Source organism: Fopius arisanus, unplaced genomic scaffold (assembly GCF_000806365.1).
Source record: "Fopius arisanus strain USDA-PBARC FA_bdor unplaced genomic scaffold, ASM80636v1 scaffold00108, whole genome shotgun sequence".
Taxonomy (NCBI): Eukaryota; Metazoa; Arthropoda; class Insecta; order Hymenoptera; family Braconidae; genus Fopius; species Fopius arisanus.
Genome location: NW_011887847.1, coordinates 16,961 through 29,683, shown reverse-complemented (window position 1 = coordinate 29,683; position 12,723 = coordinate 16,961). Strand labels below are relative to the sequence as shown.

General features: G+C 34.8%; 2 protein-coding genes across 6 annotated transcripts; one reads left to right on the top strand and one right to left on the bottom strand.

Moving 5' to 3' along the window:
- The first annotated feature begins 332 nt into the window (after window positions 1–332).
- On the top strand, window positions 333–2,179 carry LOC105271343 (O-glucosyltransferase rumi homolog). Its single transcript, XM_011312836.1, has 6 exons — window positions 333–549; window positions 626–797; window positions 867–1,068; window positions 1,126–1,404; window positions 1,592–1,824; window positions 1,980–2,179. The coding sequence occupies exons 1-6, from the start codon at window positions 342–344 to the stop codon at window positions 2,173–2,175; spliced, it is 1,290 nt and encodes a 429-aa protein (XP_011311138.1). The 5' UTR covers window positions 333–341; the 3' UTR covers window positions 2,176–2,179.
- A 188-nt stretch (window positions 2,180–2,367) lies between these two features.
- On the bottom strand, window positions 2,368–12,723 carry LOC105271342 (Matrix metalloproteinase 1). 5 transcript variants are annotated; one of them, XM_011312833.1, is made up of 10 exons: window positions 12,227–12,293; window positions 10,565–11,080; window positions 9,149–9,272; window positions 8,321–8,428; window positions 7,221–7,675; window positions 6,986–7,148; window positions 6,764–6,900; window positions 6,356–6,676; window positions 6,204–6,285; window positions 2,368–3,911 (listed from the first exon to the last, which is right to left on the bottom strand). In XM_011312833.1, the coding sequence occupies exons 2-10, from the start codon at window positions 10,691–10,693 to the stop codon at window positions 3,754–3,756; spliced, it is 1,677 nt and encodes a 558-aa protein (XP_011311135.1). In that variant the 5' UTR covers window positions 10,694–11,080; window positions 12,227–12,293; the 3' UTR covers window positions 2,368–3,753. The 5 variants fall into 5 exon arrangements, with proteins under 5 accessions (XP_011311135.1, XP_011311132.1, XP_011311133.1 ...); XM_011312830.1 differs by having other exon boundaries at window positions 6,099–6,285; window positions 12,227–12,292; XM_011312832.1 differs by lacking the exon at window positions 2,368–3,911 and adding an exon at window positions 3,994–4,156 and having other exon boundaries at window positions 6,099–6,285; window positions 12,227–12,294.

Genomic DNA, 12,723 nt, shown 5'->3' with positions numbered 1-12,723 from the left:
CGAGCACGTTACCACTAGGACAACGCGCTCATTTAAAAATATAAACTCATTAGTGGTATATGTTCAACATATTGAATAATTTTTTCAATTGAAATTCCACAAGATGTGGTTTCCCCCTTCCGTACGTGCTACAGTCGGCTAAATTTCAGTTAAACAAATGAAAAACAAAAAGTATTCGTACAGCAGAAAATAAAATTCACCCCGTCGACTTGATGGACACCCCAGCATTGCGTGTTGCGCCCTCCCTCTCTTGGGGTGCAGTACTACGATGCCGCTGGAGTCACTCAAACCCCCAGAACTGAGCCTCTACTTTAGACAATCCTCTTTGGTTGAAACCTTGAATGTTTTGTACAGACGCTGGCAATCTCTGTTTGGATTACAGGACTGCTCTATTTTTTTTTCTATTTAACTCGAGTACAAAAATGCCTTTAATGTTTTTATTTTTTCTATGTATGACTTTTCTGAATGGATTTTCAACTCAAGATTTTTGCACTGTTAAGGATAATACAAATTGTAGAAAAGACAGTGAAAAGCCCCAGATTTTGAGAGGTAACCTAGACTTTTGATTTTGATTACTCTTCCAAGATGAAAAGAATCAATTCCATAATGGTATTACTGAATGTAGATACATCGAAAATGTACAAAGAATACTGGAAAGCAATTGAATACGCAGAATCCACTTACAATGAATGTGTATCAAAAAATTGTAGCTGTTTTGCTGAAGGGATTAAAAGAGATCTATTACCATTCAAGGAAAAAGGAATTGATGAGGATCTCATAGAATCATCGATGTCCAGGTTGCTAAGATTTACATATCAATTGCATAATTGTAATTGAATTGATTTTTCATTTTTTCCCCCCCCCAGAGCAACGATATATCAAATAATAGGGAAGCAATTGTACAGGAATAGAGAGTGCATGTTTCCCTCGAGATGTGCAGGTGTTGAGCATTTTCTTTTCAAAATCATCAGTAATTTGACGGATACTGAATTTATTGTAAACACAAGGGACTATCCTCAGTCTAACAAGCACTTTGGAACGGCAATGCCAATATTTTCATTCAGCAAGGTAATGGTAGGGATAAATGTCAAAATTACCTAATGCATTACCGAATGCTCTTTGTAGACATCCGACTATTATGATATAATGTATCCAGCTTGGTCCTTCTGGGATGGAGGGCCTGCTATTTCACTATATCCTCGAGGTTTAGGACGATGGGATCAGCATCGATCTTCTTTGAATAAATCCAGCGTGAAAATTCCTTGGGATCAGAAGGAAAATAAAGCATTCTTCAGAGGCTCTAGAACTAGTCCTGAGAGGGATAGTCTAGTGTTATTGGGACGGGCTCAGCCTGAATTAGTTGATGCTCAGTATACGAAGAATCAAGCTTGGAAATCAAATGAAGTAAAACGAATAATTTCATTTCAGAACAAACATTTTAATTCAGTAGGGAAGTCGTAACGTAAAACGTTAGTTAGCAATGCAATTTTATTTCTCTGAGTAACATTACACGTAACATTTGTCACACTTCCAGTTCCTTTTTGACCCAAAAAATTCTTGAAATTCATTGTTTATAATACATTTTTTTTAGGACACTCTATACAAACCACCAGCCCCAGAGATACCTCTGGAGGATCATTGTAAATACAAATATTTGTTCAACTATCGAGGGGTTGCCGCCTCCTTCAGGCATAAGCATTTGTTTTTGTGCAATTCGCTTGTATTTCACGTTGGGGCTGAGTGGTTGGAGTTTTATTATGATACCATGAAACCCTGGATTCATTACATTCCAGTTCCAAAGGAGGCCAGTCAGGCAGATTTGAAGTAAGTGATCGAGAATAATATTGTGTATAGAGACGAGGTAAAGAATGATAAGTTGATTCACCAAATATACAAGTATTAAAGTTGATCATCGAAACCAATTGCAAAAACTTCATGACATGACTTGGTTTTTTATTTTTTTTTATTATTATTAATAGAAGACTGATCATGTTCGCTAGAGAGAATGACGACATGGCAAGAAAAATAGCTCAAAGGGGTAGAGACTTCATATGGAACAAATTACGAATGTCAGATATTGTTTGTTACTGGAAAAGAATTCTTCAAGAGTATTCCAAACTCTTGACGTATAAACCGAAACTGAGAAACGATTTAATAAACATCAATAAAAAATAATGAAGTGGTGCATAATCTTTTTATTTTTTTATGTACATATTGAATGATGGCCGACTATTATTATCTGTTAGGAAATTCAGCCAAATTTACTGGTGAAATTTTATGTAAGTACGGAGAAAATATATTACAATACAAATAGATTGAATAAGCTGCAAAAATAACGCCACTATCCCAACAATATTGTCAATGTTATTATCGATTTCAAAGCATCAATGAATTCAATCATTAATAAGTACTTAGGTAGACAATTGAAATTTTACTAGATGAGTAAATGTCGAGTGCATTAATTCTTCTTGGTAATAAAAAAAAACTGTCAATCAATACTTGATTCAATGGATAATTCCTGACGACCAAGTTATTCGTGTGAAAAAATCAAATAGAAAAATCAATGCTCATTGAATTTTTTCATCCATCTCATACAAAAACAATATGGAATCAATCAATAGAAAAGAATATGCTTTATCTTGCATATAATTTATTATGTATCATGTATCATCAGAAATTTGTATTTTACAAAAATATTTTTTAAACACTCGGGTGTCCATTATATTGGTCGCTTCATTACAACACATTGTTTGATGTTCCATCATTAAATAATAAAATTTGCATAATTTTACATCAATGATTTCTATGATAAATATATTATTCATTAACCACGTAGAAATTCGTAGCAATCTTAGCAACTTTATAAAGTTATATATGCATAATTTTGTCATTTCATTAAATACCAAGTAATCATAAAAACTATTGATTTAAGGAGAAACTATAAAAAAAATTTTTTTTTATGCATGAAATACGAAAAATTTCTTCAATCTTTTCATTATAAATCAATAATTATAAAATATTAAGTTCTCGATTAAATCCACTTTATGTATTTCGCTACTAAATCTCATAAGTGGGAGACTTCCAAAAATTCATTATTATCGAATTAACTGACGTTTTTTAATGACACAATATTTGGGGTTAACAATGTATCATGTATTCGCGGTTAATCGTTTTTATCGACTAGTCAAACGTAACGTAACGTAACTCTTTTCCCGAAATTCTCTTAAACTGGATGAGAGATAGCGAAATTTCTCTCAAAATTTCCTCTATAGTTTAAAATGCAAATTACGAAAATAATCCTTACAAAAATCTCGCTATGTCTATTAAATTGAAAGATGTTTTTCGAGAAATCGGGTAGGGAACATGAGGGACTCTTTTTTTCAAATTCATCTTTTCATCTTTTCCCCCTTGATTATTGTTGGTCGAAGGCAATCACATTCAGTCCATCGGTCACTCCTCAGCCATATTTTAACCATAGTAACAAGCAACACGTCACATGATTTGGCAGTGTAACGGTCACTTAGATTAAAATTTCAATACATTAACAATAAAATGCATGATCCTCCTCTTGCATTTTTACATTATGACGATGCTTGCGAGTATAAATATAACTTAGGAAATACAATGTTTTATATCTCTTTCTAATGGTTTTTAAATAATCGCGAATTTTTCTTGGTGATGGTAACCAGTGACACAATAACATGGCATAGTCACTTTTCTATATGATGCACTGGCATTGCTTTGAATGCTACCTTACGTTAATTTAAACGTAAACCTCTGCAGGATAATTAAGAAAATAATAAAGAAAGGTAAACGGCAAGATTGAGTGTTATATATGAACGTTGAACCTTTAGAGCTTGAATTCACAGAGTCCTGGTTGGAAGATGTAACAAGCTGTTCGTCAGTTTCACCTGGAGGGATTTCCATTTCATCACTTTTTGGTTCATTATTATTCTGGAGTATCGCACGAGGAATTACTTGATTCATTCTCTATTGTTTTTTTTTTTTTTTTTCAGTGGTGGCATTGGCTGAGGCAAGAGGTACTTTAATTTATGATCTCTTCCGCTTCGGATTAAATGGCCAATTGGATTTTGCCCATCCTCTCATTTTTTTAGCATTCCACCGAATGACAATGCTGAACGATAGTTGCTCATCTCTGGAAATATTTTACATTCTTATTCTATCGTTAATTCGAAGTGAATAACGTGAATTTTATTCTCTCAATGATGGACGACGCTTGAACGTGGGTCTCAAGGAAACACTATTAGTTTTTCATGTTTTTTTTTCCTCAGCCGTTCTGAGAAAGTGAATTTTGTGGTACGTGATGTGGATAAAAGAATTTTATTGTGACGAGCTAGAGTTGAACGAACTCTTTGGCGTCCATATAAATATCATGATTGGCGAGTGCGATAAATGTCCAGCCCCTGAATTTTACAATTAGGAGGGATCTCAAGAAATTCACCAATCCGTGCAAGGCATTATATTAATAATAATTATCCGAAAATATTGAACATGCAAATATTGAAAACTTATTGAATCAGATTACCATAAAAAATCATTGGCTTTAGACATGAGAAAAAATAAATAGAAGGCTGTGCAACAAAATTTCAAATTGTAGTGTGCAATAAAAGCAGTGATTTGCAGTAGTGAAAAAACAACTTTTCGTCAATTCATTCCAGTGCTAGTGAGAGAGCAGGCATTTAATCAAGTGTAAGTTCCAAATCAACACACTATAGTATTTTCTCAACCATGCACCTTTTGAAAAATGAAGATCTTCCTCTTGATCATCTCCTCTCGTTGGCTCCATCGTGCGATACTCCACCATAATTAGCATATAAATATGTAGGCTGTCTCAAATTCACTAGCCAAAAGATGAACACGAGATAAAAAGTCGAGTTGTTCTCTAGTGCAGTTAACGAGAAAAATATCTGAGTACATATAAAGGAGACGTTTATTACTTTTTTTTCTCACGCATTTTTGAGAACGAAAAAAAAAAATATTCAAAAATATTTCTCGAAAACTTGAATATCGGGTAAATCGACTTTTTACCTTTTACTTCTTTGTTATAGAATGTGTAAGGATTGTACGGCATGCAGGATTTGATAAAACAAGTTAATAAAAAAAATAAAATAAGTATTAATCGCGTGGTTCGTTGTATGGAAGAATTAGATAAAAGTGAGAGGTCCCGCTGGAATTATTGATTATGATAAGTGAAATCACCAAAAACGAATTGTGCCATTGAAGCCATTAAATAAAACGATACTGTGTATTTTTGAGGATTATATTTACTCTGGTTGATTGTGGATTCGATGGCGACGATCTTTCTCACACAACGACTCTTCTTTTCTAATAATAACATTTGAAAATTAGCAGTAAAGTTGTAAAGTGGGATGAGTTGAACTTGCAGTTTGACTTATTTTACATTTATATACTTTTTTTTCAATGAATTTTTCATATATATAAAGAGTATAAAATTCAACTTATCTCATTTCATGACTTCACACTACTGAAATAATTCTTCTTTATTCCGAGGATTGAGTACTTTTGAACGTGGACACGATAATTGGATATATTCATTCAAAGAGGAAGTTTTTTAATATGATAACGGACGAGAAAATGAATATCTATATGATCGGATTTTTTACGTACAAAACATCGCTCTACATATATTGCCGGAAATAATCTACGGTTGTTAAAGCCAATCCGCTGAATGTTTACATAGAGCATTGAATAGAGGAACACGAGGGACGTTGCATCATTTCCGAAAGGTATTACCGAGGATTTTTAATGATTTTTTATTTATTTATCTATGCGCGCTGTTAAACGCAAGTCATGGACATATTCATAAGGAAAAATATAATATTTTGAATTGTTGCAAGTTCAATTGAAATTAATTGAAAATTTTTAAAAGTGATAATTTAACCTCTGATATGTTAGTAAGAAAGGGAAAGAATATATTATTTATGTATTATGTATACTTTGTATTTGAATTTGTATTTGTACTTTGAAAAATATATGAAATTTGTATTGGTAATTGGGAGGCGTGGGAAGTTTCACGTGTAGAAAATCATCGGAAAATAATCGAATTGGTCAAGTACCTGCATCTAAAACGATGTCGTCAACATCGTCGTGATTGAGATCGTCGCCGTGCTCCTCCAGATTGCCAGATCGATAGGGATAAGTATTTTTCCATTGGATATTACCTAGCGTTCCGCGACTCGCTGATCTACAGCCAAACCACCAGTAGGCAGTCGCCCTTGGAAATGCAGGATCAGCAATATCAACCTGGTGAACAATAACATTAACCAAGTATCGACATATGGCGAAATAATGAGAATGTGTTGCGTGAATTCACCGAAAATGTACGATCATTAAAGCGGTAGTACGCCTTGTCCTTGAAAAAATACGTGAAACCGTGATACGTTAGTGCTGCATCAACATTGTTGGGCAATCCCTCCCAATTTGATATGAGTTTTGGATAGGTGCTCTTCACCGGAGGTTTCTGCGAGGGATCGAACCTCCAAAATTTGGTCCCTTTGTAGAAGTAGATTTTACCATTACCAGTCCATACTGTAGCTGCATCAATGTTGTCGGGAATCCCAGTGAATCCCTCGCTAATGTCCTTTGGATAGTCACCATCCATTCTACCCCCAACGTATCTCCAGTATTTGGAGCCCTGATGCAAAAAAAAAATAAGTAAAAGAAAACTAAAGAAAATTGATTGATTTAATAAATTAAATTCAAATTATTGAAAAATATATACTTTGAAAAAGTAGGTTTTTCCGTTCTTGTAGGTGAAAGCCGCATCTATATTGCCAGGCAGCCCTCTCCAGGTAGTGGTAATTGGCCGGGGATATCCACTAGCCACACCGTCAGATGTCAATTTCCAATAATGATCCCCTAAGATTAAATAGTAGATTAACCGTTAAAATGATTAATTGGAGGGAATGATTTGATTGTGAATGCAACATTTTGTAATATTTACCCTTGAAGACATAAGTATTACCATCAGCAGAATTGAACATAGTATCCACTTTAGGATCTGAACACAATTCTTGATCCTCCTCACCAGTTGGTGATGCAGTAGTTCTGTGATGAACGTTTGTATCGGTACCGCCGATTTTCGACGTTCGAGTTCCGTACAGGGCCTGAGCATAAAAATTTATTTATTCAATAGTCAAATGAAATTTTGTTCATTTGTACGATTGTTCAATTTTTACCTGAATTCCTTGAATGTCATCGCTATCAAGTACAAAATCCGGATCGTATCCTCTATAAAAGGGTGCCATCAGAGCTGATTTTATATCGCTGTGGCTCAAACCCAGAGAATGACCAAATTCGTGAGCGGCCACTTGAAAGAGATTAGTTCCCCGGTAACTATTGACTGTCCAGTGTTCCGATTCGTCAAAGTGGGCATCACCACCGTACACTGGGAAGTATGCATGAGCAAGAGTCCCACCGGGTCCATCGAAGGGATCACCATCCCCGTGCTCGCCTCTCTCGAATCTGATCTCAATGTGTACTTGGCCGGATCTTTTTTGAGTGAAAGTTAGATCAGTGTATTCTGACCACACCGCAAACGCTCGGCTAATATCTTTATCTACTACTTTTTTTTCTAATAATGTCGGGTATTTCGATATCTTATACGTCAATTTCTTCACTCTCCATCTCGATCCTAAAAATCATTCAATTATTTATTCATGGAATTTTTTTTATCGCGGATTTGTTAATTGACCACTCGTTGAAATTGTGATGAAATGACGGGACAATTTTATTCCAAAGCTTTATTCTTGTGAATTATCGTTAACGTTCTGTGTTCCGGCTTAGAGAGAACACTCATTAGCTTGCGTGTCTCGACTTTACATTTATGCAACTCCATGCCACCTACGGCTTACCCACTGAGTACCGATCATCAATAATTATCGAGATACATGTTCATAACACGCCTGTTTAATGTTATATAAACTTGGGACAGTGTTTTTCTGGATAAAACCGTGAGAAGCATTGTCTATGGTATCATTTATGATTTTTTTTTTCTTTCAAAATTTCATTTGGCAGACTTTTTGCAATAACAATCATCAACTCAACCTTTTGTCGTAAATCAACAAAAAAAAAAAAAAAAATCGACGTCATTTCCAGAGAGAAAAAAATGTACGTTGAATCTAGAGATTCAGAATCATGATTTAAGTGAGTTTGTCCGAGTTGCGATAAAATTGTTCGTGAGACGCTTGAATGAACTTGAATAGTTGTTACATGGGTACGGTATTCAATGGATAACCAGGCAAATTTTCCATATCCGTAAGGGTTAAGGATTACATACCTTGAAGAGCATAACGTTTCGACCTGCCATCAGAGCTAGCACCAACTTTGTCTTTGACACCACATCTAGGAGCTGACATGAGTGTAATGGTCTCATTGTCTAAGAAGCCTACATACAAAAAATAAATAAAACAAATAGGAAACACATGAGAGAATGCTAATATTTGCTCTCCTGATATTTGTCAAAATTTTTCTAGCGCAATTTCAACACATTATTTTCTCAGTGATCTCGACGTCCATCAATTTATTGGATAGGCAGTAATCATTGCATAATTATAGCGGTGGAAATGACGAGAAATAATTCCACGTGGGAATAATCTTCTCTAGCCTTCTATATCATACCTTTGTTTTTTTCTTTTCATCAATAATTATGTTGTTTTTATTGAACATCAGTAAACGGTTTATGAGTGGAATGCAGGACCTGGTGGGGCACGCATTAAAGCATGACTATCTTCGACTCAGTAGAGTTAAAAATTAACGTACATAATTCTAATTGTGACAAATTTTTAGAATTGGGAGGTCTCAGATTTATCGAAAATGGGAATTTAAGGAGTAATAATACGGCATCAATGAATGCGATAATAGTGGAATTCTTTGAATTGAAAAATGATAAAGCAGTAAAAAAAATCCATACATCGTCAAGGTCACGGCAACTAGCAAATATAGTTATATAATGGTCCAAAACAAATGGGTAGCCAGGTAATTTTTCATTTTTGTAAAAAAAAAAAAAATTGATTCAATTTTTATACTTTCATTCAGACTTATCGATAAAAATTTTAGTCGTGAGTTTTCGATTAAATGAATAGAAAATTTCCCTTAGAATTATTACCTGTGACGTTCAATCCTGCAAAGGATTGGAAATCTGTAATAGCTTTTGACATTGTTTCCTTCGTTATAATTTGACTACTGCTCGGATTTGATGGTGGCAGGTACCCAAACTGCGATAAATATCTCTGAAAAATAAATGAAATGCTCCATTATCCCAAACTATATTGACACAAATTTATAATCTACTGATAACAATTACTTGACGCCCTTGTATCGTGAAAGCTGATGACTTCCTGCAAAATATCATTGAAATAGCTAAATATTGAATGATAAATCACTTCAATGTCAAAAAACTGATGAAATCATTCCATCATCTTCAATTTTTTTATAATATAAATTGGAATAATTCATAATGAGAATGCTTGTTCATCTGTTGAATATCAGTGAGGGTTTCATTCATAATGATTAACGGTATGTGAGGGTGATTTATATTACTTGGGAGTTGTTAAGTATTTCAATCATTTTTTCTCTAAAATTTCGGTAGAATTATTTGCAAGTGTCATCTCGCATGATTATTTCAACTCGCCAATCATCAATAACTAATAAAAAATTATGGACTTGTCTTTGTGAAAAACTTTTCCTTTTTTTGTTTTTTTATTATAACAATTATTTTATAATTTTTATGAATTAGTTATACATTTTTCGGATAGTGTTTGATGAATTGTAACAATTATGTAGCGAAGAGTTGAATGGAACGGTGAAGTTTCAGTCGGTCATAACCGAATGCCTAAATTCCGAATATCAATAGAAGTTGGAGTATACTGGAGCTTTCCTTGACCGCAATTACGCGCTGAGAACACACTAGTTACGTCATTTATCAGATAAATTTTGTGTAAGATAAATCACTAAATATAATTGGATGAAGAGAATAAATCAACAGCGTATAAGTAAAAGGTACGAAGTGGCTTTCGCTGATACTTGGGCAAATTTTTCTATATCTTTTTTTTTAAAAGTCAGTAGTTTTTATAATTAACGGATGAAACCAAAGTTACGCGATGCATTACTTTCCGGAAATGTTATCTTCGACATTCACAATGGTTATCAGTCTATCTAATCAGTCGCATTCGTGTATCACTAAATATAATCTACGACGTTGTCATGTGTAATGTAGTTCACCAAACGATGAGAAAAATTGATTTCGCACTATAAATGTTTATAAAAGTGTATAACATAATGTGGAAAAGCATTTAATTCTCCTAGATCTCCCATAAGAAACACGGAAAACATGAGTTAATAATAAAATGAAAATTAAAAACAATATGAATATGATTATCAATCAATCAATTGAATTAAATATTGGAAGCTTTGAAGAGGGGATTTAGAAGCGTGTAAAAATGTGTCGAGTGTGAGGCACGCGTGATGGGTCGAGGGGGAATGTGAAGGATCTGTGTGGCGAAGACAAAGCCTATACTATTACCCTCCGTATTCGGTGGTATTCGCGGCGCGTCGCATCGTCTCGCGTCGCCAGGCTATGCTGAGGGTGTGGAATACCGATGCCATCGACAAAGACCTCTCCAAGGACAAGGTCATCCCGGAGTTCACTCATCAAATAGCAAAAAATGCATAGCAAAATGCAGCATCAAACATGAAACCATCGACCATCTACGAATAATTTGCTTAATTTGTAATTTACTGGTAATTTGATAAAGTAGAATTGAAAGAGTTTAAACTAAAAGAAATCTTGGCAGAACCACGCCATCGAGATGAGAAATATCCGTGAGTATGAGGAAAGGTCGCTCCAACCAGTGACTCACTCATTGGCGCGAAAAATGCTGATTCAACGGCGGCCGGAAGTAATCTAGCATATGTACATAAATTGAGTACATAAACCCCGTCTGTGGTAGACTGATTCATCGATTTCAGTTCGCACGTTAATTACTTCAACACTGTTAATCCTTTCATCGGTCAATCACATCACAGGATGCAAGGCATCCTGCAAGAAGAAGAAGAAGACTTTCATTCTCTTACATCTCACGTTCTCTAATCCAAACTGATATGCACTCAAGTTGAGGAGAATTATTGAATGTTTTGTCAAAGCAGCAATTTGTGAGCAATTGATTTTGTCCATTCGTTTGATATTTCAACGAAGAATAATTGTGAAATAAAATTTAAGAAATAAAAAATTTAAAAAAAAATAGAAGAACAAGATGTGCGTGTTGAATTTGTAATTCAGTGATCTCGTCGTGAGTTCACTTGACAAGTTGGTGATGATTAATTCAAGAGACACTCCCGGAACGTATCTTTATCATCTCGTCTGTTTTTATACACAAGTGCCAACCAGCATGAATTTTCAATTTTCAATCAAAGTTACAGATATTAGCTTATAGCTATTTTGATGTTGGAAAAATTTGTTAAATTTGCGTTTATAAATAGGATTACTTGTGAATTGTGATTAATTAATTTCACTATTTCATTCGAATGGCAATGAATTCGTGTACTGACTAGAGAATCCGCAACAACGAAGGTCAACCTCTCGATGGTTTTATTTCTCCATTTCCGCATTCAGGCTATACATTATTAACCATTTCCTAGGATACAATGAGGATTCAGTGGAGGTGTAAGAGCGATTAGCATATATCTTTGTTAAATGGCCGAGTGAATTCTCCTCGCCGTATTCTTTCATCTCGTGAATCCCCCTAAGAAATGCTCAATGCGCTCGACAAAGACACCCGGCGAAGGTCATACTATTTGAAAATTACACTTTGTCTCACATGAACAGTCATTTCTTTTTTTTCACTCAGGATTGGTGCTACCATTAATTTACTCATTCTAGCCACTTTATATAGATATTTCTCTCTTTAACTCCTTCATATTCTCTTCCAATCGTGTGCCAATAATGAATTATTCCAATATTTTTATCAATTGGGAATGCAATTTGCTATGCAGATAGATGCATTACTTGGACTGATTCAAGTGTCAAACGATCAATGAATTTTGACGTATTTCAAGTAGAATTCCAACTTTTACTCGTAACTCTGGTGATATGACAATAAAACGAATTTTCACGATTTCCAAGTGGATTATGCATGAGAAATGGATGGACGATTGATATTTCATCAATTTGAAAATCACCACTCACCATAGCACCATTTTCAGACATGAGTGGCACAGCATTGCGCGTCTCCACGCACAACACAATCACAAGGAGGACAACGTGAAAAACGTCAAGCATTCTTCTCTCCGTTTTTCTAATTTCCATGATTAAATAATTCACTGTTAATCACTTTATCAATTGGAAGGTGATGTAAACAAAAATGTATGGCGTGCAATTTCAACACTTCCTGGCCTCCAACGGGTCAGGACAACATCGTTGCCACGATACTATCGATTTGAAAATTTTCAGCGGGCACTTATTTTCCTCGATCAGATGAAGGCAGTCGTGAAATTGAAATGGAATTTTACAAGTTGGTTCAAGTTGGCTATTAAAAAAAATTGATTTTTAGATTTAGAAGATTTGTTGGAGGACAAGTGAGTGAGTGACCGAGTGAGTGAAAAGGAAGGGAGAAGGAAGATGCACTCGGTCTTCCGCGTGACGCGTGCTTAGACCGGAGTCAACTGCCACTCTGAGTTCCTATC